Source organism: Mycteria americana, chromosome 1 (assembly GCF_035582795.1).
Source record: "Mycteria americana isolate JAX WOST 10 ecotype Jacksonville Zoo and Gardens chromosome 1, USCA_MyAme_1.0, whole genome shotgun sequence".
Classification (NCBI taxonomy): domain Eukaryota; kingdom Metazoa; phylum Chordata; class Aves; order Ciconiiformes; family Ciconiidae; genus Mycteria; species Mycteria americana.
This window is the reverse complement of record NC_134365.1, coordinates 141,800,064-141,827,069: the sequence shown is the minus strand read 5'-3', so window position 1 is coordinate 141,827,069 and position 27,006 is coordinate 141,800,064. Positions and strand designations below refer to the sequence as shown.

General features: G+C 41.1%; 1 protein-coding gene across 1 annotated transcript in view; it reads right to left on the bottom strand.

The window, feature by feature from the left end:
• The window catches only part of ANOS1 (anosmin 1), a 148,092-nt gene that overhangs the window by 105,937 nt on the left and 15,149 nt on the right, over positions 1–27,006 (bottom strand). Inside the window, exon 2 of the mRNA XM_075522638.1 lies at positions 13,627–13,674. Within this exon, the coding sequence (XP_075378753.1) occupies positions 13,627–13,674 (48 nt within the window). The remainder of the gene's footprint in view (positions 1–13,626; positions 13,675–27,006) is intronic.

Genomic DNA, 27,006 nt, shown 5'->3' with positions numbered 1-27,006 from the left:
CCTAAGCACATTTTTATACCTCCTTCAATATTATGGTAATGGAGAAACTCCAAGGTAGGTCACTTCAAAAAGCACAATCTTGCCTTATGGATGGACATGAAGCTTGTTTAAAGTCAGTATTCTTTACTTCAGTGGGTTTTGAATAATGCCCTGGGTCTAGTTAAGCAAAACTCCTTTTAAAGTCAAGGCTAAGATACAGACGTGCACGGTTTTCAGGGTCTGTCCATTTACAGTGGCTTGAATATATTCTATTACTACATTAAAGGTCAATGCAAGTACGTTTTGTCTTTGTCACTTAACTAGAGCTATATTTGATCTAACTCTGCAGTTGTCTCCCACAAGAGGAGAAAAGGACCATACATTCAAACAGACTATTACAGCCTGTTTTGCACCAAGAATTAATTAGGTTAATGAAATGTAATTTAATAAGATAAAATTGAGATTCGGATCTCAACTGCAAAGTTATAAATTTTGTACAGGTTCTCTGACTTATGTGAGCTATTTAAATTCCCAAAAAGTAATTCATGGAGCTGAGCTTAGGGAACTAAGATTGTATTTGGGAAATCAAAATCTCAAATACACTTCAATGTTATATATTTCCCTCTGCATATAGAATGCAAAGTTATTGAAAGATGAGAAAAAAAATATGTACAAGGTTTGAGCAAACTGAGTGGTGAGAGACCTGGGAAAACTCTAAAGACTTAAAAGGATAAATCTGTTGCTTGCTTTCAAACAGATTTACTGCTAATTTTCCTTAGTCTTAGTAGTACTGTCTGTCTGTACTGTCTGACCAGTGTTGCTACATTGATGATCAGCCTTCTGCTAGATGTTACTTAATCAAATGCTTTCTAGATGACAAAAAGTTACAGTTGATTAGGCTGCATAGCTCCGTTGCTATTTCAAAGTTTCTAGGAAAGGATTATTTTTGTGCTCAAATACCTCTAAATAAAGGGCTCTGCAGTCTGAATATCCCTGGATTCTGAACAGTGTTCACTGAAGCAGATAAAGCTAAGTTAAAGAAGCATTTAGTGCTTCAGCATGCCAGCTTCAATAAATATCTTTTGGGTATGTGTGTGTGTGCACGCATCTATGCACACATTTCTCGCTTTAGCTGTAGTGTATGTCTGTGTACAGTGTAAAGTACGCAGACTTAAGGTCTAAAGCCAGCATTTGCATTTTTGAGACTGGAGTTGAGACTGCTATACTATTATCCTCAAAGCCAGTGTTGACACAATTCAGTCATTAATGACAATTTTGTGTCCTTTCTTCATGAAAGAGGGCTACTTAATCTTTGGCTGGTTATGCTCAGCATTGGCTCAGTTTGCTTAGTACTCAGTAGTTCAAATTTCAAACAGCAAGTGATCAGACTTGCTTACCTCCATTATTGAGTGGACCAGATAAAACTGGCCAGAAAAGCAAGCTCTGAAAGAGTCAACCTTTTCTATAAACCCACGATGAAGATCGATGAGAAATGCAGCAGAATTCTGCATCAATGAAAACCTGGGGCACAGGGACAGACAACCAGCATGATCCTTTCCTCCCTACCCATCATAAGGGCTCTAGCAGTAGTGATAATCTTTTAGCAGAAGAAAAATGATCACACAAAATGGCCACAAAAATGTTCAGGGGATGGAACACCTCTCCTATGAAGAAAGGCTGAGAGAGTTGGGGTTGTTCAGCCTGGAGAAGAGAAGGCTGCAGGCAGACCTTATTGCAGCCTTTCAGTACTTAAAGGGGGCTTATAAGAAAGATGGGGACAGACTTTTTAGTAGGGCCTGTTGCGATAGGACAAGGGGTAATGGTTTTAAAGTAAAAGAGGGTAGATTCAGACTAGATATAAGGAAGAAATTACTTACAATGAGGGGGGTGAAACACTGGCACAGGTTGCCCAGAGAGGTGGTAGATGCCCCATGCCTGGAAACATTCAGGGTCAGGCTGGACGGGGCTCTGAGCAACCTGATCTAGTTGAAGATGTACCTGCTCATTGCAGGGGGGTTGGACTAGATGACCTTTAAAGGTCCCTTCCAACCCAAACTATTCTATGATTTTATGAAATATGAAAATAACTTGATTCTAACCGTTTGTCCTAGAGACAGAAAGTTATCAGCAGGACCATTCAGAGTGAAGGCCAAGCAAAACAACTTCTGTCAAGCCCTGAGGTCTGTTCTTCAAGACAAAAACATTGAAGTTGAACAAACCAATAAACAGTAAGAGCTCAGAAACCAAAACTAGTGTCTGGGAAAGGACGTACCTGTTATGTTTCACAGTACCACCCAAAAATAAGTAATAAGGCTTAAGTAAGGTTTTTTTAGTGGCATGTTGTTCCATACCTGCAGGCTTACTTACCTATGGAGAATCTAGCTGGTAACACAGTATTAGACTGGAAGGTTGACTGATGTGATCCAACATGGCAACTGTGAAGAATATGAACTTTCTTCATTTCCACTTATTTCAGTGTCCCATGTTCTAATACAACTGGGTTTTTGATACCCGAAAAATAAAACTTGATATTTACAAATATAGAGTGATACATCAGAGGTTTACAAAGCACTGTAACATTGTTTGGATTTTAACTCTGTTTATTTGTCAGTTCTCAAGATCCTTGGAGAACAAAGGGATTCCTGTCATCACAGCACATTTATGCACTAATGCTTTTGTATAAACATAAACACTGAATCACAAAGCTTTCTTCTGTTTCCCCAAACACAAATATCCAGAAACTTCAGTCAACCTATTTCTTAGCTAGTTCAGCTTTAATCATCTAACTACTATGGTTCTCTCAGCCCCCTCTACCTTTCTATAGATGAATATATTAAAAAAATCAAATAATCCATAAGAATGCAAGCAGTATTACATCTGCCATCTTATTTCTTATATGCTCAAGATTAATCTGACCAATTCTTATGAAGTCTGTTCTATTAAATGGTTTTACCTTATCTTTTATTAGATGAAAGAAAAACACTCTGTCTAGCAGATCAAGAAAGAAATTTTTATTCATTCTTTCTTTTTAGCCAAAAATCAAAACATCCATTACGTCACCCTCTCATGGGTGGTACTTAAATCACGATAGACTGACAATACCAAGAACCACTATTCCTCTTAAATTTTACAAAGCTATCCCTATCCTGCTGTAGCTTTCTTGTGTAAATAACAGTGGCTCAACATACTTTCCAGCAGAGATGTGAGTTTCCAGGCTAAGAAACCTGGAATGTTCCAGCTACTTCAGGCTAATGATCTCTCAAATGCACACTAATATGTTTGATAAAAGTCTCCCAGCATGTGTGCACAGAATGCTTACCATAAGAATGACAGTACTGTGGGCAGGGCAAATCGCTGACACCATTTCAGACTGAGTTAGATGCTGGAGGCACAAATTAAAACTGTGAGCTTTCATTTCAGTGGGCTTTGACAGATGGAAGAGTGCATCAAACCTCTAATTGTTTAAACCATTAACTCATCTTTCCACCTGCATTATCTTTGGAAAGAGCTCAGCTGGAAGCCTGAAACAATTGCTCACAGACTGAATTCAGGAGTGTGCATTATTCTAAAAAGAAATCAGAGTTGTCTTTTTGAAACAGTCTGTTTATCTGGCTGCAGCATTTGTAAACTTATTTATCTTTATTTTCACATTTTCCTCTCAGTTCTGAAAACTCAAGAAACAGCCTTTCAGCCTTTCTGCAGAATCAATCAATCAGGGACCACTGCCTTGGCTGCTGGGAACAAGAAAGTTGTATTGCAATTCACAGTGCATTATGATGATCCCCATTTATCTCCAGTCCTTGTAAATGCCACTGCACATGCAGCTCTAAATTATGCCTGCTGGTCTTTTGACTTTCAGTTGCTTACAAAAAGAAAAACTTGTGTAAGGAGCTGTAAAAAAAAAATTATCTCTACTTCACAAACTCTCTTGAAATGCCTTTCCCAGTCATTTTGCCCCCCCTTAGGACTAAAATACACTTTTCACTAAACCAGCATCATCGCAGGGCACTTTGTCATTTCATGTTACTCTCACCAGCGTTCGACTCCTATTGTTTTTATAGGGAAGCACCTGTTATGTGCTCAGCACTTCCAAGTACTTGAGAAGAACAGCCTTGGCACTATGGAGCTCACACTGTAAAAACAAAGTGGCAAAATGGAGCAGGAACAGCAGGTGCCATGCATTTACATACAGTTTATGAAGACTCGCTGTTAATAAGATGACAGAAGGCAGTGGGATTTTAAGGATGGGAGCTTTGTGAATGATAGTAGGCTGGAGTCATTTTGGGCTTAGCAAGCATAAGTAGAGAAGAAGAAAACATAGGGCCACAAATATGATTAAGGGACTGGAGCATCTGCCATATACAGAGAAGCTCAGAGAGCTGGGACTGTTCAGCCTGGGGAGAAGAAGGTTCAGGGGGATCTTACCCTTCTTTACAAATACTTAATGGGAACCAATGTAGAAGTGGGAGCCAGGCTCTTCTCTGTTATGCCCATGGACCAGACCAGAGGCAATCGGCACAAATTAAAAAACAGGAAATACAAAAACTTTTTAACTGCGTGGGTGGACAAACACTGGAACAGGTTGCCCACAGAGGTTGTGGTCTTCATCTGTGGACGTACTCAAAACCCAACTGGACATGGCTCTGGACAACCTCCTCTTGCTGACCCTACTTAAGTAGAGATCTCAAGAGGTTCCTTCCAACCTAAACAATTCACTGATTCTTTGGTAGATTTGTAAGAAACAGGTAGATGGGCACACAGAATAGTGACGCTAGTGGAGAGAAAGATGCAAAATACCACATAAAGATTTTCAGAGGATAAGTTAAGGAGAGGCAAATTTTTAAACAAGAATTATGTAAAGATTTGAAAGTTAAATCCAATAGCAAGGGTGAAGTCAGTGGGGGAAATCAACACACAAAAACCAACAGTTTATTGCCATTGTACAAAAAGAGCAAACCTCCAGTGCGACATTGTTATCCTTGAAGTACCTGAGTCATCCTTGCAGACTATTTTATTGGGCCAGACTCTGATAGTGTTTCACACATCAAGTAGTACCTTAATCCACACGTAGCTGTTAGTGGGAGGTTGATCAACAAATTTAATGGTTACTGTAATGCTTTAGTTCAAGTGGATTACATAAAGGGGAAGTTACTGGTCAAAGTAAACAAGAGGAGTGAAACAGACCCTTCACCTGTGTGGGTCTACATTCATATATGTATGTAGTCAGTGGGTCAATATGCACAAGAAAAAAATACAGTTGTGAAAATGGGTGGATGTGTTCTGCTTTTCTCCTGAACCCACTAAGTAAATTGTATTTCATTTTAAGAAGTAATATAATGAAGTTGCCAGATAACAATATCTGTACATAGGATAAAAACAAGAATACTATTTTCTACCCTCATGAACATTGGGAATTGCAAGTAAAGATGTATAAGATCAGCTCCAGAAAACACAAATCTAATAACAACCATATCTGGGCAAAATTATTCTCTCAACACTGAACACACATCTCTCTACTCAGAATTTCTCATTAATGTCAATGAGAATTATGCTTGCAGAAAGAGCTAGAATCCATACAGATTTCATTATGTGACTTTTATTTATAAAAATGTCTTAGAAAAGAAAAAGGAAAAATGTTCTGAGACCTATCACTTTAATAAATGCTAAACCAATCTCTAACAAAAAGTGTCACAAATATTCCTCAACATCAGAACTAGACATTCTGGTTTAGCCACGCTGTATATTCAACCAACGGCATTTTAAACACTGACCTATCCTACCCTTCCCTCCCTAGCAGCTGCCATTACACTCAAAAATAAAAAAGATGAAGTTTTTTTTCTACATGATGTCATTTAGAGGGAACTTTTCCAGTATTAATAAGGGCTACAAAAGTGTATCAAAGCCAACTGACTACCTGTGTTGGAAACAAGTTGAATTCTTTAAACTGAAATAACAGATTAGATTATTATATGTTAAATGAGATCAATACATTACAGACACCAACTTCTTCATGTATATAACCTGTACCTCATAATCCTTTAAAATAATTACTTAAGTAACTCAGAGTATGAGATATCATAGAAAATATGACTAATGTGAGAGGAAAAGAAGGAATAAGCCCAAAACAGATTTTATTTGCATACCTACACATGACAAAATATTATTTATTTTTGTTTTTAAAGACAGCTTGCAGATGATAGGCATGAAAATATTTTTAATTGCAATATGAAAGCCAAACACTTTGCTATGATGCAAGATTTAAGCCCAACTTGCATAAGTATACTGGGTCTATCAGATTCCAGCTTTAATTGTTTTCCCCAACCAGACAATACACTTTACAGAGCTTTTATTTTGCATTTCTCTGCTGGGCCAGCTGTGGGAAACAGGAGCTGGGGTTTTATGTAGTCATGTACATGGAAGAAAAGAAGGGGGTGTCTACTTGTCTGGTTCTCTCCCCGAACAAGTTTTTGACCCATGTGGTGTCCAAGAATGAGTAGAGATGACTGACATCCAGATGCAGGTCCAATGACAGCATGTCAAGAAATACTGAGGCCAGCCCAGCCCAGCCCAACCCGTTTTGCATTTTCTCAGTGCCTCCACTTTGCAGGTCCACTTTCTCATGCTGTTATTTATGAGCCCACATTCGCATTACTCAGCAAGTCTGAGAGGCTGCCAGTAATCTACTGATAAAGTAAAAGAAAAGAAATGCTAAATTTTAACTTTCATTATCTAGACCAAATCTGAATGAAACCTCAGGACATAAAGTTCTATACCATGTAGTATCAATCCTAATGAGGGTGGCAATGCTAGTAGGAACATTTACACTGCTCCTGGGAGCACAGAGGGCCCACAAGCGTATCCGAAATCCTTGTACACCAACACACACAGTATAAGAAACAAACACGATGAACTGGAAGCATTGGCCAGCTCCCAGAGCTACAATTTCATTGGTATTAGTGAGACTTGGTGGAATGAGACCCATGACTGGCGTGCTGGGATGGAGGGCCACAGGCTGTTCAGGAGGGATAGGCAGGGCAGGTGAGGTAGAGGAGTTGCACTGTATGTAAGGGAGATATTTGACTGTACAGCCCTTACAGTTAGTGATGATGTGGTTGAGAGCCTCTGGGCAAGGATTAGAGGGACGGAAAACAAAGGAGATGTTGTAGTGGGTGTCTACTGCCGATTGCCCAGCCAGGATGATAGTGCTGATGAGTTATTCTATAGGCAATTAGGAGAAATCTCTGGATCGGTAGCCCTTGTCCTTACAGGAGATTTCAACTTCCCAGACATCAACCGGGAATATCATACTGCTGTGACGAGCAGGTCTGGGAAATTCTTGAAGTTTGTGGGAGATAACTTCTTTGTCACAAGTACTCAGTGAGCCAACTAGGAAAGATGTCCTCCTAGACTTGCTATTTGTGAATAGAGAAGGACTCATGGGAGATGTGATGACAGCTGGCTGTCTTGACCATAGTGATCATGAACTGGTTGAGCTTAAAATTTTCAGTGTAATGAGAAAAAAGGTCAGCAGAGTTGCTACCCTGGACTTCAAGAGAGCAAGCTTGAAGCTATTCAGGGAGCTACTCAGCAGAGGACCCTGGGAATCTGCATTTGAGGGCTTAGGAGTCCATGAGTGTTGGTCAGTTTTTAAGAACTATGTTTTAGAAGCATAGGAACAGGCCATTCCACTGTGTTGAAAGTCAAGCAAGCGGAGTAGAAGACCACCTTGACTGAACAGGGAACTCCTCATGGAGCTCAAGAGGAAAAAGAAATTGCATGATCTCTGGAAGCAAGGTCAGGCTTCACAGGAAGATTACAGAGCTGTGGTTCATATATGCAGGGAGATGACACAAAAAGGGCAAAGCTCAATTAGAGTTGAAACTGGCTAGTGTTGTGTCAGACAAGAAAGGCTTTAAGTGCATTAAGAGCAAGAGGAGGTCTAAAAAAAGACACTGGACTGGCAGTTGTTGAAGATGGTCACCTGACAAATAGGGATTAAGAAAAGGTGGAGGCATTCAATGCTTTTTTTGCCTCAGTCTTTAATAATACTGATAGACCTTGGGCTGCCTGGTCCCCTTACTCAGAAGACCATGAGTGTGGGAACAGTGACTTTCCATTTGTGGACACCAAAATTGTAAGGAACCAGCTGTATCCGCTGAATGTTCACAAGTCCATGGGGCCTGATGGGATTCATCCTAGAGTACTGAAGGAGCTAGTGGATGTTATGGCAGGACCCCTCTCTATCATTCACCAGAGGTACTGGGAGTCTGGGGAGGTGCCTGCTGATTGGAAGCTAGGCAATGTTATTCCAGTTTTCAAGAAGCACGTGAGGAAAGACCCAGGAAACTACAGACCTGTTAGTCTAACCTCAGTTCCTGGAAAAATTGTGGAGAAGATCGTATCGGGTACTACTGAAAGGCATTTAAAGCGTAATGCAATCATCAGGCACAGTCAACATGGGTTCACAAAAGGAAAATCCTGTTTAACTAATTTGATATCCTTCTATAAGATCAACCGCCTAGCAGATGAAGGGAAGGTGGTAGATGGAGGTTTTTATGGATTTTAGTAAGGCTTTTGATACTGTGCCTCACAGCATCCTTATGGACAAGTTGTCCAACTGTGGGATGAGTGGGTTCACGGTGCGCTGGGTGAAGAGCTGGCTGAACAGCAGGGCTCAAAGGGTTGTAGTGAATGGGGCTACATCTGGCTGGCCACTGGTCACCAGCGGTGTTCCTCAGGGATCAATTCTAGGCCAGTTTTGTTCAATATATTTACCAACGATCTGGATGCAGGAGTTGAATGCACCATTTGCAAGTTTGCTGATGATACCAAACTGCGAGGTGCCGTTTGACTCTCTTGAGGGACAAGAGGCCTTGCAGAGGGATCTAGACAGATTGGAGCATTGGGCAATGATGAATGGGATGAAATTTAACAAGTCGAAATGCCGGATTCTGCACCTGGGATGGAGTAACGCTGGGCACAAGTATAAATTGGGAGAAGAGTGGCTGGAGAGCAGCCCTGCAGAAAGGGATCTGGGGGGCTGGTCGGCAGCAGGCTCAACCTGCGTCAGCAGTGTGCCCTGGCAGCCCAGAGGGCAAACCGCACCCTGGGTGCATCAAACACAGCACAACCAGCCGGTCAAAAGAGGTGCTTATCCCGCTGTATTCAGCGTTGGTGTGGCCTCACCTCGAGTACTGCGGGCAGTTCTGGGCCCCAAAATTTAAGAAGGATGTGAAGGTCCTTGAATGTGTCCAGAGGAGGGCAACAAAGCTGGTGAAGGGGCTGGAAGGCATGTCCTGTGAGGAGTGGCTGAGGACCTTGGGGTGGTCTAGTTTGGAGAAAAGGAGGCTGGGGGGCGACCTCATTGCTCTCTGCAGGTTCCTGAGGAGGGGGAGTAGAGAAGGAGGTGCTGATCTCTTCTCCCTGGGATCCAGTGACAGGACGTGTGGGAATGGCTCGAAGCTGCGCCGGGGGGTTTAGACTGGACATGAGGAAGCATTTCTTTACCGAGAGGGAGGTCAAACACTGGAACAGGCTTCCTAGAGCGGTGGTCGATGCCCCAAAGCCTGTCAGTGTTCAAGAGGCATCTGGACAATGCCCTTAATAATATGCTTTAACTTTTGGTCAGCCCTGAAGTAGTCAGGCAGTTGGACTAGACAGTTGTTGTAGGTCCCTCCCAACTGAAATTATTCTATTCTAGTCCTCTGATTTCCAAAGAAAAACCCACCAAGTTTTCAAGACTCAGCTTCAGGCTTAATATATTAAAAATTAAAAGAAGCAATTTCAGGACTAAGTAGTTACTGGATTAATATTCACTGTATTTATCAATATATAAAAAACATATGGATATTGCCACATAAAGATACATTAGTTTGTGTGTACAATAATTCTCAAGCATTATTTTAATTCTAGCCAACAGTACCAAACACTTTTCTCCTGGCTAAGTTGTGAAAAATGTTTAAACCTTAAAATAAGCTTCAATGCCAAAGTATATTTTTTAGGGGCTCTAAGAAATTGAAACCCACCAGGTATCTACTGTAATTAGAGGGCCAAAAAAAAAAAAAGGGGGGAAAAAAAAAGGATTTGTACCATTCAATTTCTTTTAAAAATTCTTATTCTTGAGAGCACAAGATTTAAAAAAAAAAAAAAAAAAACAAAACCCCAACCAAATACCCACCATAAAGTAGTAATGAGAAGAATGAACACAGTAGAAAAAAGAGCAAAATATAAGAAAAAAGAAAGACAAAACTATAAAATAATATGAAGAACATAAGCTCAAACTAAACAATAGAACTATGGACAAAGTTAGAGAAAAAAATTTTGGTTTCAAATCTATTACCAAAGAAGGTCACAACAAACTTTACTAACTCCAGTGCCATTTCTACCTCAATACTCATATTCGCAGTGGAAGCCAACCGGGCAATTGACAGGATCCCAAAAAAGCCCTCAGTCTGCTTCAATTCTGTACAAGCAGACAAGTAGGAGTGCATGATGGCAGTAAATAAATAACTACTGCAACCAAAAATGGAAATTTATTTAATGATCCTATAGCTGTCCTAATTATAATAGAGTATTTTTAACATATTGAAATTACCCACCTCATGTCAAAACAGGGCAAGCGTTCAAGAGCTCTCTTGTGTTTTATCTTGTAAAATAGACCTCTGGAGAGATCTTATTAAAGTAAATTACATATAAAATCATTGGTGCATATTTTGCTGCTCAAAGTCATGATTTTGTGACTTGGTCCATTAAAATAACAAAAATAGCCATTTGGCATGTAGGTAGTGATCTACAGCTGTTCCTGTGAGAGCTAAAACCATTTTAGTTCATTACACTTGCATCTCTTTGGAAAAATTAGTAGTTCTCAAAGGTATTAATTTTCAAACTAACAGTTGTTGTCTACATTTGTATTAGAGGGCAATGGTATAATAGCTTGAATTAACTTTACAGGTACTTCACTGACCAAACGAACTTGAACAATAACTTATCAGCAGCTATCTTCAACTACAGAAGTATCCTTAAATACAAAGACCACAGACTTCCATGAAATCATTTTAATTGTATGCTAGTATTACAATATTTTCCCCAGTTATTCTATGTACAAAATTGTGGCCACAAAATTTCAACAGAATGTTATGCCAGACTGATCTTACTCTCAGAGCATAATGGACAGAAACTTTAGAACAGCTTTTTGCCAGTTCAGGTCTAGGCAAACTGAAGCCAAAACAGATAAAGGTGTTTGCAATGAGGAGAAAACACATGCAAAAGCCCTGTATTGGATGCTTTATGATGATTTTTTCTTCTCCATAGTTCCATCTCCCATCCAGGACTTCTACTTTTACAGGCTATTGTCTGTCCTTGGAATGAAAAAAATGCTTCTAAAATAAAATTGGGATTGTTTATGTCACAAGAAGATGGACCACACTGTACCTTTTCCATCTTATAAATTGTTCTAAGAACGAGTAAAATAATAGATAAGTTACTAAATTAACTACATCATCTTTCCTTGCTGTATCATCTACTGTCTGATACATGGATGAAACTTCCAAATAAAATTTCTCCACTGCGTATCAGATGCAAATACTTGTGCAAACAAAAGGTGCTTCTGTGTTTCAAAGTCCCCTGCTAACAAAGTAGCTGGATGTTTGCTGTCATCTGCACTTTACCACAAATCACCTCAAAAAGCTGTGTCACTGAACACCACAGCCACAAAATAAAGCTGGACACTGGGAGAATCCTTTAGAAAAAGTTATCTGAGATATTTAGCAGAATCACACTCATATAAAACTCCTCCACTGAGGTGCTGACAAGCAGTGAAAGGAATTTGCATTTTTAAAAGGTTAACTCAATCCCCTGCATTGCTTTGAAAGTTTCAGTTAGGTAACGCAATTGTTTGACTTTGCATTGCAAAACACAGAAAACCAAAGCTTGCCTGAAATAAGAGACCATTCTGCTAACGTTCAGCTCTGCTAACAATTTGACCACATTTATATTTATTTCTTTTTCTAAATATGGCAAAGCTGTTTTCTTAAGGAAAATGTATTACCTTCCTAAGAAAGAATGAAAACATAAGGTAACATGACTGTAAAGTATATGTTAAGTAATTTAAAACTTAAACTGTTGTTGCATTTTGTATTATAAAAATAATATTAATTTGTAGCATTCTTACACTGATTTCAAGAGACTAATACAATCTTAAAGTAAACCTTAAATTCATAATACCTTATATCCATCTTAAGTGGATTCTATGACCTTGGGAGTGACTCAGAGAGATGTTCCTATAACCTTTGCCTTGCTTTAAAATCTGGACAACTTTTATTGTATGATTCCTTCTTTGTAGGGCAGACACAAACTGCTGGAAAACCCTTCAGATTAGATAACATGGCAGCCTTCATAAATTAATAAAAAAGAAAATTACATCAGGATCACTGTGGTACTCGGCAAGACCCACACACTTTCCTTAAAAGGCACTTCAGTTACAATAAGCCACATTCTCTGCACCTCTGTTTGGGTTTTTTTAGGAATGATGAGATTTCATTGCAGAAGTGCAACCCTTAGCAGTGTGGCACAGATAATAGGAATTGTTCCACTCTCTTCTTATACTGACATTGTTATACTGTGGTTTTAATACTGACAAAAGCAATCAACTTTGTTTTATTTTCCTGCAATGGAACAGTCAATAACAAATTGGTCCATTTCCAATCCCATTCATTTCAACGGAAACTAGATCAGTGAACCAGCAATCTCACTCTTTAAATGTAAAGAAGAACTTGTCATGTGTTAAAATCAAGGGTTAGCACCAGCATTTACGTAGATTAAATTATTAAAACAATACAGAACAATGCTACTTGGATTTAATCCCATTGCAGTACAACCTTCACAGAATAAAGAATAATATTGAAGTTAAAAAGCCTAATTTATTGTAGAAACACATTTTCAGGAAGATGAGACAAAAATAATACCTTCATCATTTTCAGGCAAATTTCCAATGGATGCATCTTCCATGACATTTACAAACAGTCAGCACTAGAGTGTGTAATTCCACTTTGACCCACCAAAGCTCCCAAATCACTGTTGCTTCTATCCAGACACCATAGAAAGACTCGTGCACAGGAGAATCAGTTGACAATCAGCTCACTTACCCTCCAGGCTTTCAGGGTTAAAGTCCTAGGATAGGACAGGGCATCAGTAGAACTACTGGGATTTGTATCAAGAATTTTTTCAAAGAAATTCAGTGTCAGGCTAAAAATTAAATACCCAAACTGAATGAAATGTTGAATGTTGGCACACCTCAGTGCTGTTGGGGGAAGATTTTAGAGTAATTGACATTTATTCTCTCTTATGACCAAAAATACTGAAAGAACACAAATGATACACCAGATTTTAGCCAATGTAAAGTTTGTTGATAACCACAGAATTATATTGGTTTAACTAAGCTTGATACTTATCCTCAAACGTGATTCCTTTGTCCTGAAAGAGTAAATAACTGGGTTTTAATTTTGGATATTTTATTATAGGTTGAGGTTTCCAAATAAAATATAAACAGATGCTTCTGAAAACAGGCTAAGATGAAAAGCACTTAATCTACAGACAAGAGATGAAAGCAACTAGGTAACTTAAATGAGAGGGGGGGGGGAAAGGACATACCTTTGAACACTGTTTATGATTCTGGCACCAAGCAAGTGACCCATTGTTCTGAAAGACAAAGAAAAAATACATGAATATTAATATTTCTTTAAGACTAGATATGATCACCCTAACAGGTTTAAACAGAATTCTCCTTCTAGTTCAGCTTAGAGAATGATGTTGTGTCACATCAGTACCAATCCTCACTCCAACTCCCTTGTGTCAAGTAAAATGCTCAGGAAAGTGTAAAGTGACCAGAGAAAAGTTAGGAAAGCATTTCATCAAGTAAGGCTGTGGAAAACTGACTGAAGTCACCTTTTAGTCCATCTTTGTAAAGACTTACTATCTAGACTTGATAGGAAGCAAAGGTAACACTTGTATTTAAGAAATTCATAGGGATTTGGTAGTGATTCATGAATGGAAAGCCCATTAACCACATTTCAATATTGCACAACACTTAAAATAAATTGTCAAGGAAAGATAATGAACGGCCTTGAAGTAACTGGAAAATTCAATTAAAAGCAACACGAGTTTACCAAGAGTCAACCATGCCAGTTTTATTTTACATTTTTGATAATAAAGTGCATTTCCCAGATCAGGAAACACTGTAGCTCATTTGTCTTGACTGCAATAAAACAACCAATAGAGTATCACATGCAAAATAATAATTTAATCGAAAGGAAGAGAGAGCATGATGAGAAAAGAAAGATAAATACGAAACTGGCACAGGGACAAACAGCAACCTGAAGTTTTACTAGAGGAGCTTCTGAAAGGTCAACTTTGGAAACAATATTTCCCAGTAAAAAAAAAAAAACACACAGCTCAGAAAACAGAAGTGTATGTTTGTGGGGTTAACAGATAAGACAAAATATTGATTCATTTTCTGTATACTGGAAGATCAAAACAACATCAGGAAGATCTAAGTGACTCTGTGGACTGAACACAAGAAATGGGGTAAACCTTTGCAACACAGAGTGTTCATTCATGCACTTAGGAACTTATATGTATATATTTCTTCCATAATTTATAAATTCATACTCTGGAAACGGAACAGATGAAGATTCTAGTAAATTTGCTGTTCACAATCTGACTACAATGGTGAGCCTATGAGGGAGTAATAGGACATCCTTTCATATGAATTAGGCAAGATATTTCCACAGGGATGAATTAATGTGATTGTACTATGCCTTCACCCTTAGCACTGACCATAGATCTGGAAATTAGTCTCCAGGGAAGAGGAATTCAGGTAGGCCAGAATGCAAAGGATTAGCAGGACTACACTTTCTTCTTTTTTTGTTTGTTTGTTTCAATAAGGAGAGATTCAAATAACAGAATAATACTTATATATAACTTTTTATGTATAAAAAGACACAGATAAAGCCAAAATTATTCTCTGGATGTACAACCACAATTAAGAAGCAGAAATAGATACATCAGCATGCATTGTAACTAAGTCAAGTAGACCTGTTTCTCCAAACAGCAGTACTCTGTTCTGATCTCAGCAAAGCTTATAAGCTTGAATACAGCAGCTTGCTACCACAGCTATGAAGCCTATGCTTTGAAGTTGGATCCCTCTTAGCAAATGTTTCAGGAGATCATGTTTGTGCATGACTTCATACAAGTATGTAGCCACACCTTCACACAAGCTCCTAAGATGTGGCCAGTAGGTCCAGGGAAGTGATAGTCCCCCTCTACTCCACTCTCGGGAGACCCCCCTGGAGTACTGCACCCAGCTCTAAGGTCACCAGTACAAGACAGACATGGACCTGTTACAGCAGGTCCAGAGGAGGGCCACAAAAGTGATCAGAGGGCTGAAACACCTCTCCTCTGAAGAAAGGCTAAGAGAGTTGGGGTTGTTCAGCCTGGAGAAGTGAAGGCTCCAGGGAAACCTTATTGCAGCCTTTCAATACATGAAGATTATAAGAAAGACAAAGAAAGACATGTTACTAAGGCTTGTAGTGACAGGACAAGGGACAATGGTTTTAAACTGAAAGAGGGTAGATATAGAGTGGACATAAGGAAGAAATTGTTTACATTAAGGGTGGTGAGACATTGGAATAGGTTGCCCAGAGAAGTTGTGGATGCCCCACCACTGAAAGTATTCAAGGTCAGGTTGGATGGGGCTTTGAGCAACCTGATCTAGTGAAAAGAACTCCCTTCCCAAGGCAGGGGGGTTGGACTAGATGATCTTTAAATGTCCCTTCCAACCCAAACCATTCTATGATTCTACAATTCTATGACTATGAAGATTGTTCAAGTCACACACTCACAGAATGACTGAGGTTGGAAGGGACCTATAGTCATATATATAGGGTCATATAGTCCAACCCCCCTGCTCAAGCAGGGACACCTACAGCCAGTTGACCAGGACCAGGTCCAGATGGCTGTTGAGTATCTCCAAGGATGGAGACTCTGCAATCTCTCTGGGCAACCTCTGCCAGTGCTCAGTCACCCTCACAGTAAAAAAAGTGTTTCCTGATGTTCAGAGGGAACCTCCTGAGTTTCAGTTTGTGTCCATTGCCTCTGGTCCTGTCACTGGGCATCACTGAGAAGAGCCTGGCTCCATCTTCTTTGCACCCTCCCTTCAGGTATTTATCCCCTCAGCCTTCTCTTCTGTAAGCTAAACAGTCTCAGCTCTCTCAGCCTTTCTTCATAGGAGAGATGCTCCAGTCCCCTCAGCATCTTCAAGGCCCTTCACTGCACTCTCTCCAGTATGTCCTTGTCTCTCTTGTACTGAGGAGCCCCAGAACTGGACACAGTACTCCAGCTGTGGCCTCACCAGTGCTGAGGAGAGGGGAAAGGATCACCTCCCTCAAGCTGCTGGCAATACTTTGCCGAACATAGAGCAGGATACTATTATCCTTCTTTGCTGCAAGAGCACATTGCTGGCTCATGTTCAACTCTGTCCACCAGGACCCCCAGGACCTTTTCTGCCACGCTGCTTTCCAGATGGGTGGCCCCCAGCATACACTGGTATATGGGGTTGTTCCTCCCCAGGTGCAGGACTTTGTACTTCCCCTTGTTGAACTTCATGAGTCAGCCCATTTCTCTAGGTGTTGAGGTCCCTCTGGATGGCAGCATGACCCTCTGGCATATCAGCCACTCCTCCCTGTTTAGTGTCATTAGCAAACTTGCTGAGGGTACACTCTGCTCCAACAACCAGGTCATTAATGAAGATAGTAAACAGGACTGTTTTACAGTATTGGCCCCTGGGGCACACCGCTAGTCACTGGCCTCCACCAAGACTTTGCACTGCTGATCACCACACTCTGGGCTCAGCCATTCAGCCAGTTTTCAATCCACCTTACTGCTTGCTCATCCAGCCTGTACATCAACAGCTTGTCTGTAAGGATCTTACAGGAGACAGTGTCAAAGGCCTTACTGTTGTCCAGCTAGACAACATCTACTGCTTTCCCCTTGTCTACCAGGCCAGTCACCTCATCATAGAAGTTCATCAAGTTGGTATAGTATGACTTCCCCTTGGTGAAGCTATGCTGACTACTCCTGATAATTTGCTTGTCCTTAATTTGCCTGGAATTCTTCCCAGGGATGGACGTGAGGCTCTAGTTCCCCGGGTCCTCCTTCCTTCCCTTCCTGAAAATAGGAGTGACGTTTGCTTTCCTCCAGTCTCCTGGCACTTCTCCCAATGGCCATGATCAATCAAAGATTATCAAGAGTAGCCTCACAATGACATCAGCCAGCTCCCTGAGCACTCCTGGGTGCATCCCATCAGGGCTCATGGACTTATTCATGTCCAGTTTGCTTACATATTCCCTGACCTGATCCTTTTCCAACAAGGGTACGCTTTCCTTGCTCCAACCCTTCCCCTGGTCTCTGGGGCCTGGCATTCCTGAAGGCTGGCCTTGCTAATGAAGTCTGAGGCAAAGGTGGTCATTAGTACCTCAGCCTTTTCCATGTCCTGCATAAACAGGTCCCCTGTTTTGTTGAGCAATGGGCCCACGTTTTCCCTAGTCTTCCTTTTGTCTCCCACGTACTTATAGAAGCCCTTCTTGTTGTCTTTGTTGTCCCTGGCCAGATTCAATTCCATTTGGGCTTTAGCTTTCCTAACTTCATCTGTGGATGCTTGGACAATGTTTTATGTATTCCTCCCAGTTTATCCACCCTTACTTCCACCCTCTGTATGCTTTCTTTTTGTGTTTGAGTATTGCTACAAGCTCCTTGTTCATCCACACAGGCCTCCTGGCATTTTTGCGTGACTTCCTATTCATCGGGATGGACTGCTCTTGAGCTTGGAGGAGGCGATCCTTGAATAATAACCAGCTTTCTTGGGTCCCCCTAGCCTCCAAGGCTTCATCCCACTGGACTCTTCCAAGCAGATCTTTGAAGAAGCAAAAGGCTGCTCTCCTGAAGTTGTTCCAGAAATCTTTCCAGCTGACACAGGAGCTTGGCCCAAACAAAAAAAAAATATAGCAAAAAGGACTAAAATCCCGTTTTATCCAAGATGTTGTACACCAAAAGGACCAGAAAGCACAGCAAGTAAAAGGACAGAAGCAGTATGGATTTTGACTCACATGTTCCCAACAGATAGTTTGTGGAAGTTAAAGCCTTCATAAGGCAAAGAACATAAATCTGCTTTTAACCTAAACACAAGTTATTCTAACAATATCAACAGGATATTGTTGCTATTTGTGCTTTAAGCTAAGTGCACTCTTTGATGCACTGATGAACCAACTGAATTAAAGAAAAAACCAAACCCAAAACAACAAAAAATCCCACAGATCTACTCCAAGATCAGTAGGAGAAAAAAATTTTTTCTTAGATCAGTCATCTAGCTGAGGGCATGCCCTTTCTATACTTAAAGAGATGAGCAGAGCTCACTAAGATGGTTCTGTAAAAATACCAATGGTGAGTCACTTCCAAGGACAATTCAGAATCACCTTCCAAATTTTTCTTAAGTTTCTGCTGGCAGGAAAGACAAAAAGACAGACGATAAGATAATTAGGCTACCAACTTGTGTGTTTCAGCCATGCAAGATAAATCACTGCTTTCTTCATTTTGAGCATTAAGCATATTTTGAATCGGATACAATGCAAAAACAAGTCAGTAACACAGATTTGGATTAGATACATTGGGAAATTCCAGAACTGAAACTAAAGCATTGAACTTGCATGTTACTCTTGTACCTTAAGAACCAAACTAGTGCAAATTATACTTATGCTTTCCCCTCAACTTTTAATCTGAATTTCAGAAACTTTTATATATGCTTTTTTTTTTTGCTATGAGCTATAGTGCTAAAAATTTCTATTTCTGCATTACCTAAGGAGCTCTGGGGATGATAAACATAAAGACATATCCACTCCTTTCCACTTGTAAGCTTATTTAGGAGCAATTTAAGAATTGTAGTTCATACAATTTAATTTCAATATTTTATGAACATTTATTTTGTCTTATCTTCCCAGCAGGTTACAATGCAATCATTATTTGACTTTATAATACCATTTTTATCTTCCATTACTGTAGAATTTAGCTAAAACTGAGATTTGCTAGCGTAAGAATAGCTACCTATGAGCAACATGTCAGGTCCAACCCCTTCAAAAAAGGAGAGACATAAATAGAAGAAATAAAACTTTAAAACAGCCATAAATAACATATGCTAGTGGGAATACTTTAGTATTACCCTCAATGCTGTATGAGGATTTATTATTTCCATTTACAGATCTAGCCAGCAGTAATGTTAAAACAATATTTTATGTGCTACTTTCAATTTATCCCTCCTTTTTTCTTCATATAAAATGTGACAGTGGTAGCTGATTGTAATAACAGATTAGTAGCAGCTCGCCGCTTTGTTTCAGTTATGCTGCTGCTTTCCACTGAACTAGAAAAAGCACTCCTGCTTTTGAATTATATCTGTTACTTGAGACAATAATGCCATAAATGTCCAGATGTGTGGCTTTCCTGCTTCCTAATTTTAATGTCTACAAATGTTTTCATTTTTCTACTGAAAACTATTACCACTCGAATTAAAAAGTAAGTTTACCAAAACATAAAAGTATTGTTTAGCTACTTCAACTTCATACAAACATGATGTGAATGATCTTTCATTGTACAAGGTTGAAAGAGCAAATTCTACAGGTTTCCTTTGAACAACAGGGTATCAGAGGAAGCAGGAATGCTAAATGAACACTCTCCTCCACTCTGCATCTTAGCAAATGTTTAATATAAGTTATACAAACGTTCAGCTGTGATTTTTTTCTGCTTTTAATCTAGTGTACCTGGCTGAAACTGTAATTTCAAACTATCAGACATTTGTGTTTTATCTGTAGCATTTTACATGCTCCCAGATTACATCCTCAGTTCCCTCACGTCTGTTTTTCTTCAAACCCAATCCTGATCTGACTTATGCCAATGAGAGTTCTGACTTTGTCTTTAGTGGTGGCTTCACTCTGCTGTGCAGAAATGGCCTCAAGGAAGAGCTAAATACCACTGTTTCTGCCCATCTATGAGCCTTCCACCAGTGCACGTTCAGCGCAACCTTAAAGTATCTTAATCTGTATACTGAAGAGGAGAAGAAACTGTGCTCAATGGGGCAAGCCCCAAATATTCTATCTTCCCAGCACTGACACGTCATATGAAAGATGTCAGGCAGATGAGACTGTTTTACTCTCCAACATCACCTAGTAGACAGAGACAACAGGAACTCAGCCCCACACACTTTCGGTCTGCCAGAAAGGAAACTGTAGACAAATAGAATCAGACCTTCAAAGACCAGGACTATTTGACATGTATAAGGCAAGAGTTTGCAACAGCAAAGAGGGGAGGAGAAAAAAAAGGAAAAGAAAAAAAAAATCAGGCAAATAATACAAGATTTATCAAATTTTTCATGAAAATACAAGCCACAAGTATTTTCAATGAAACTGATAAATTGGCAGCTCTAATCAGTCTTACTAGGCTTCATTTCAGCAAGTATATGTGCACATTTCCTTTCCTCTGGTAAACCACAAACGTCCTCTGGCCTAAACAGTTAAGATAGAAACATCCGTGTTCTGTGCCTTCTTATGCCTTTAAAAAAGAAAAGTTGTGTAGCATCTCTTGTAAGAAAAAAATGCATGTAGAGAGGCAATGAAGAATCAATCTTCATCTATCTACATTGCGCCCCAGGGAAGAAAATGAATGACTTTCACAAGCAAGTGAATACTGACCTTTCATTGGAGCAATGGCAAAAAAAAAAAAAAAAAAAAAAAAAAAAATCTCCTTCATTTGCATCTCTGTCCATAATTATGTTAGGAGATACAACCCTTCTTTTGAAATGCCAGAGATCAGCTGTGAAAAATGAACTAGCCATTTAATCTGCTATGGCAATACCTGTATACCTATTACCAGTTTTGGAAGTCTTTTGTCCCCTGCCCAAACTTCAATTCACTTTTGAGTGAAACCACTATCTCTCAGAAGTGGCCTCTCCTGACGACCTCACTGATTCTTTCAAAATGACAAAAAAGCATAGAAATAAGACCTTCAAACAACAGTACCCACTGACATGAAACAGGGCATTTGAGTAGACAAACCAATACCTGCTGCAATGATGAATTTAAAAAGACCTGTTCCCAACATTTTCCTTAACCTTTCAAAAATCTCAACAGCATGAAATTATACGTAATGGTAAAATACAATTTATACTGTGCCTGACATACATTTCCTGATTGCATGCTCACTAAGACACAAATTAATATAGGGACTTATCTGTGGCAGTGCTGTGTGCCCCCAGGCCCAACTCTAAAGTGTGGAATTAAGGTGCAGAATGGAATCAACAAATTCAGACTAGGCTTTCCAGTTCCCAAATACCAAAGCATACACCTAGGAATGAATTTCAGAAAAGCCTGTGCACTTAGTGGGGAGGGATACCAAACCCAGCAGATAGGAAATGCCAAAGAAAAATGTATTTCTCAAAGCCTTTCTCTTGAGATTAAACACAAACTTGTAGTAGATGTATGGACAGGGGAACCACAGTCCCACCTCTCCTGGGCTCTGGTATTTAGTTATCTTTTTGCATAGAAATAACTGGAACACATTTTTCTTTGAAAATATGGCAGAAAAATGAAAAGAGGATACACTTTTATACAACAGCTTGAACATTTGCCCCAGGAGTCTTTCACCAAGCTACAGCAAATTTAAGCCCTTATGCACTTTGAAATGACTCTTAGCAACAGACTAGAGTGAAGACTGAAACCTGGCCAGCAAAACTGAACCACTCTGTCGAAATGAACAGGAGATACATGGAGTTAGAGACAGTGAATGAGCAAGGTCATAAAGCCCATTGACGAGGTCGACCTCTGGGAAACAAGACTACTCCTACAAGAACAATTTATGCAAATATATTTTTAGTGTCTTCACTTCTACGTGCTTGTCCAATGTACAGCAAGTTTGAAGACCATCCACTGGAGAAGCCATGGATAGAAGAGGATCAGTATGAGACGAAACCACCCATAAAATGCAACAGAATCCCAGAAATATTCTGGTTCCTTGGCTTCCATCCAGGGAAGACAGGAAGGACATACAAACAACTGAAAAGTGTGCATTTTGTTCCTTTTATAAAGTTTCTTATTTCATTGTAAATTATGTCTTAAGGAAGTAATTAATTCCTTTGTAAGGGATTCCTGTAGCGTTATAATCGTTCTAATAAGGAATGAAATTGAATAAAGCAAGCATCAACAAATCATAAACTGAACATTATTGAGCAGGACCATTTCTGATACTTAGATAAACAGGAATCATGTTTGCATGTATAGCAGCAGTTTCCATTATAAACATTTGATTGGGATACTTCATCCCATCCTGATAGAAAACGATCAGACCTTGGTCAGTCACGCTTTCGTCAACTCAAAGCTATATTAAACCATGTGACAACCCTAATTGCTACTAGGAAGTTCCAGCTAACATAAAACATTGTCATATACTTCAGAAAAAGCAATTCTGCCCAGTAGGTGCCCCTGGATCCCAGTATCCCCAGCTGGTGGCACCTGGATACAAGCTCCCAAGAACACAGCCCCAGTACAGCTGCTGCTACAGCCCATCTCACACACACTGACAAAGCAGACTGGGACTCCAGTAGTCAATGCCCCTGTAGCTGGGTGGGTTACTCTGGCCCGCAGTAGCCAAGCCCCCTGCGGCCTTGCCCTTAGAGACACACTGTGACACACTCAGAGGTGGTCAGGACTCCCCTGGTCCTGCAGTTGCCAGCCTGCTGTCCTCTCACCCCTGGAGGCACACCTCTGGAGGCACCTACCCATGGCCTTGTCCAGCTGGCTCTTTGCTAGTGCTCACACGCTCACCCACGCTCGGGCCACTGGTACCACAGACACACAGGCCCCTGTGACCCACAGTCCCACGCTTGGTTTCACTCGCTCCGGTCCCTCCAGCTGCCAGCTCTCAGCACATGGGCCCTCTGGCCCATGGTCCCAGCCCAGCCGCCAGCACCCAGACCCTCGCTCGCTCCAGCCGCCAGCACCATGGACACACAGGCCTCTGCCCCGTGATCTGACTCTGGTTGCTGGCACTCAAGCCCCCATACACACAACAAGCACACACATACGTATGCACAGAACAGATGCCCTTCAGCCACAAAAAGTGTTAGAAGTGGAATTTAATAAGATAGTACAGACTGCGCTGGTCAGGAGCAGGGCATGGCCAGACAAGCTTATCACCTATTTACATACATCCAGCCCTTTTTATCCCCTTATCCCTTTATTTCCCCATAATAAGCCCTGTGCAATCCCAAAATGCTCTTCCTCTGCACCCCATAATGTTTCCCATACCCCAGGCAGCATCTCCCCTCAGTCCAAAAGGGGATCTGGCTTTGATTCACCTTGATGGGTCCCGTGGCTGGACAGTGGGGCTGAGGCCCTCCTGGGACAGGCCGTCCCTCCCTCCGAGTCCTTAATCTGGGCTCCCGCCTGCCTTCGGGACTCTGTGCTCCCTGCCATGCGGAGACGGGCCTCTGATGGGCTGATGGCTGCTGTGGTGGGCCTGGGAGCAGCCGGGCTGGGTGTGATTTGGGATCCCCCACCTGCCGTCGCCTCTCTGAGCTCTTTCGTGGGCCTGCAGCGGAGCTTTTATCACACAACCTAACAGTTCATACCTAAATATTTTATAGCAGTCAGAACTGAACCAAATTCCAGATAGCCCAATATCGTGTATCCAAGAGTGGCAAAAAATGGTTACTGAAGCAAAAGTGTAAGAACTGGATGAGCAACTAAGGGCTCATTCCATATTTTCGTCCTTTCTTGTTGCCCTTCTGTGTAATTTTCCTACTTCTGCTATACTTTTTTGAGATGGAAGGACAGCAACAGCATGCAACGTTCAAAATGGATCATGGCATAATTTATACAGTATCATAAAATCTTCAATTTTTTTCGTTGTTGTTTTTCAAAAATCTTTAACTTTCAGTTTACAGTTTTGATTCCTCCAGAGAAGTTAGCTGATATTTTCACCTTTGTCACATGTTTCAATGTTGCATGTGCAGGTCTCAGGTCCCTGAAGACATGAATAGGCCTTAACAGCCTTGAGCTGCCTCATCTGGGGTCTCCACCCTCACCTCCTGCCCATGGGCCCAGGAGTCCCATTTCAGCCGGGCTGGGGCCATCAGTCCTTCCGTGAGCTGTGCTGCAGCTGTGCTGTCTCTGGCCCTGCCTCCTGGATGGACACCTCGCCTACGCTGTAGGCAGCTCATCTCCTGGGTGTACCCTGTAGCTCGTCTCTGGCCCTGTCTCATGGCTGGACCTAGGACCCCTTGCTGAGGCCTTGTCTCCAGCCCTGTCTCTGGCCCTGTTTCCTTTTAGAATAGAACAGAATATTTCAGTTGGAGGGACCTAAAACTATCATTACGTCCAACTGCCTGACTACTTCAGGACTGACCAAAAGTTAAAGCATATTATTAAGGGCATTGTCCAGATGCCTCTTGAACACTGACAGGCCTTCGGGCATCGACCACCTCTCTAGGAAGCCTGTTCCAGCGTTTGACCTCCCTCTCAGTAAAAAAATGCTTCCTCATGTCCAGTCTAACCCCCCCCAGCGCAGCTTCGAGCCATTCCCACGCGTCCTGTCACTGGATCCCAGGGAGAAGAGATCAGCACCTCCTTCTCTACTCCCCCTCCTCAGGAACCTGCAGAGAGCAATGAGGTCGCCCCCCAGCCTCCTTTTCTCCAAACTAGACCACCCCAAGGTCCTCAGCCACTCCTCACAGGACATGCCTTCCAGCCCCTTCACCAGCTTTGTTGCCCTCCTCTGGACACATTCAAGGACCTTCACATCCTTCTTAAATTGTGGGGCCCAGAACTGCCCGCAGTACTCGAGGTGAGGCCACACCAACGCTGAATACAGCGGGATAAGCACCTCTTTTGACCGGCTGGTTGTGCTGTGTTTGATGCACCCAGGGTGCGGTTTGCCCTCTGGGCTGCCAGGGCACACTGCTGACACAGGTTGAGCCTGCTGCCGACCAGCCCCCCCAGATCCCTTTCTGCAGGGCTGCTCTCCAGCCACTCTTCTCCCAATTTATACTTGTGCCCAGCGTTACTCCGTCCTAGGTGCAGAATCCGGCATTTCAACTTGTTAAATTTCATCCTATTCGTCATTGCCCAATGCTCCAATCTGTCTAGGTCCCTCTGCAAGGCCTCTTGTCCCTCAAGAGAGTCAAACGGCACCTCGCAGTTTGGTATCATCAGCAAACTTGCAAATGGTGCGTTCAACTCCTGCATCCAGATCGTTGGTAAATATATTGAACAGAACTGGCCTAGAATTGATCCCTGAGGAACACCGCTGGTGACCAGTGGCCAGCCAGATGTAGCCCCATTCACTACAACCCTTTGAGCCCTGCTGTTCAGCCAGCTCTTCACCCAGCGCACCGTGAACCCACTCATCCCACAGTTGCCCCTGGCTCATCACTTGCCGTGCCTGGGGCTGCTGATGAACCTGTTACCAGCACCCAGCTCTGCCCACCCTGTGGGGCTGCTCCCCTCGGAGATGCCATGGCCTGCAATGGGGTCACCCTCAGCCCCCGGCTCCCCATCCCCTGGGATCAGCCAGCCCTCGCTGAGCCTGACAGCAGGAGACTGTGCTTTGGAGTCTATAGTAACATCTTCATTTTTTCCTAATGTATAAGAAATGTCCTTAGACTTTGCTCTATTTAACAAAAGCACAAAGCAAGATTTCAACAACAAAACCAAATAAAGATCACCGAAACCAGGCAAAACAACAAAACATATACAACCTACCAACACAAACAAACAAAACCACTGCATAGGACTCTAACGTGAGAAAAGGTAAAAGAACAAACAGTACTTAGTGGATATTAGTCACATTGTCTAATATATTACCATCAGACACTTGGATAACTTTATGATGAGTGTGTTATATAAAAACTTTGAAATACAGCATTAAGCTTAACTATGTATATATATTTCCTCTACCATCTTACAAATACATACAACTCTTTTTATTAAAAAAAAAAAATATTAACTGAGCAACAGTATTCTGAAAAGGAAGCTGAAGGGAAGAACGCATTTTGGAACATACACCTGGAGTTCTTCAGTTACTTTAATTGGTCACTGTGATCCCTCACAGCTAAATCAAATGTCCATCCTCCTTAGCCGAAGTCATTTCCATACTACAGATGTTTAAACCGTAGAAAAGTAAATGTTGGTTACTCGTTAACTCAAAGTAATTAAGTTAAAGAGGTGACTGAATGTAAGAAACAGTTATAAAATGGATCAGCCTAACAATTCATTCTGGTGACATAACTGCAGTTTGTAAATATAAACTAAAATTAAATTATCATGGGTAACACCTTGACTAACACTGCAGTCTAATTTTAAACATCTGGATTTAACACCAGAAAATGCATATCACAAATAATTTTTAAAAAGTCTTATTCAGGTTTTCTTTTGGAATTACACTAATGCTGCCATCACCTGTAACGTGCTAACTCCTATCGCAGTGATATGGTGGGTCCATCTGTAGAAGAATGGGTACAAATAGAATGGTATTGACCTAAACCTTGCACTGATATTTCCTAAGCAGTTCATGCAAAGTCATCTTCAACCTTCGTTTCTATTACAGACTGTTTTCATTAGAGTTTACACTGAAATATTTAAAGCCATAACTTTACATGCACCAAGGTAAAAACACAGAAAAAACATTAAGATCAGAGTAATTACAAAAGAAATTAGGTAAAATCAGCAACCATCACCTAAATCATGAGACACAACAGTATTCATTCTCTGGCTGTCATCATTAGTAGGTTCCTAGAAAGACAGTCATCAAAATCCAAAGGTCATTACCAATGAAACAGCAAGACATCAGTACTTTTGAAAATACAGACCATGTATTGCTTGGATTAAATTTGCATCTCAGGTATGGAACACCTTTTCTCTTTTTACAGCAGTGTCTTCT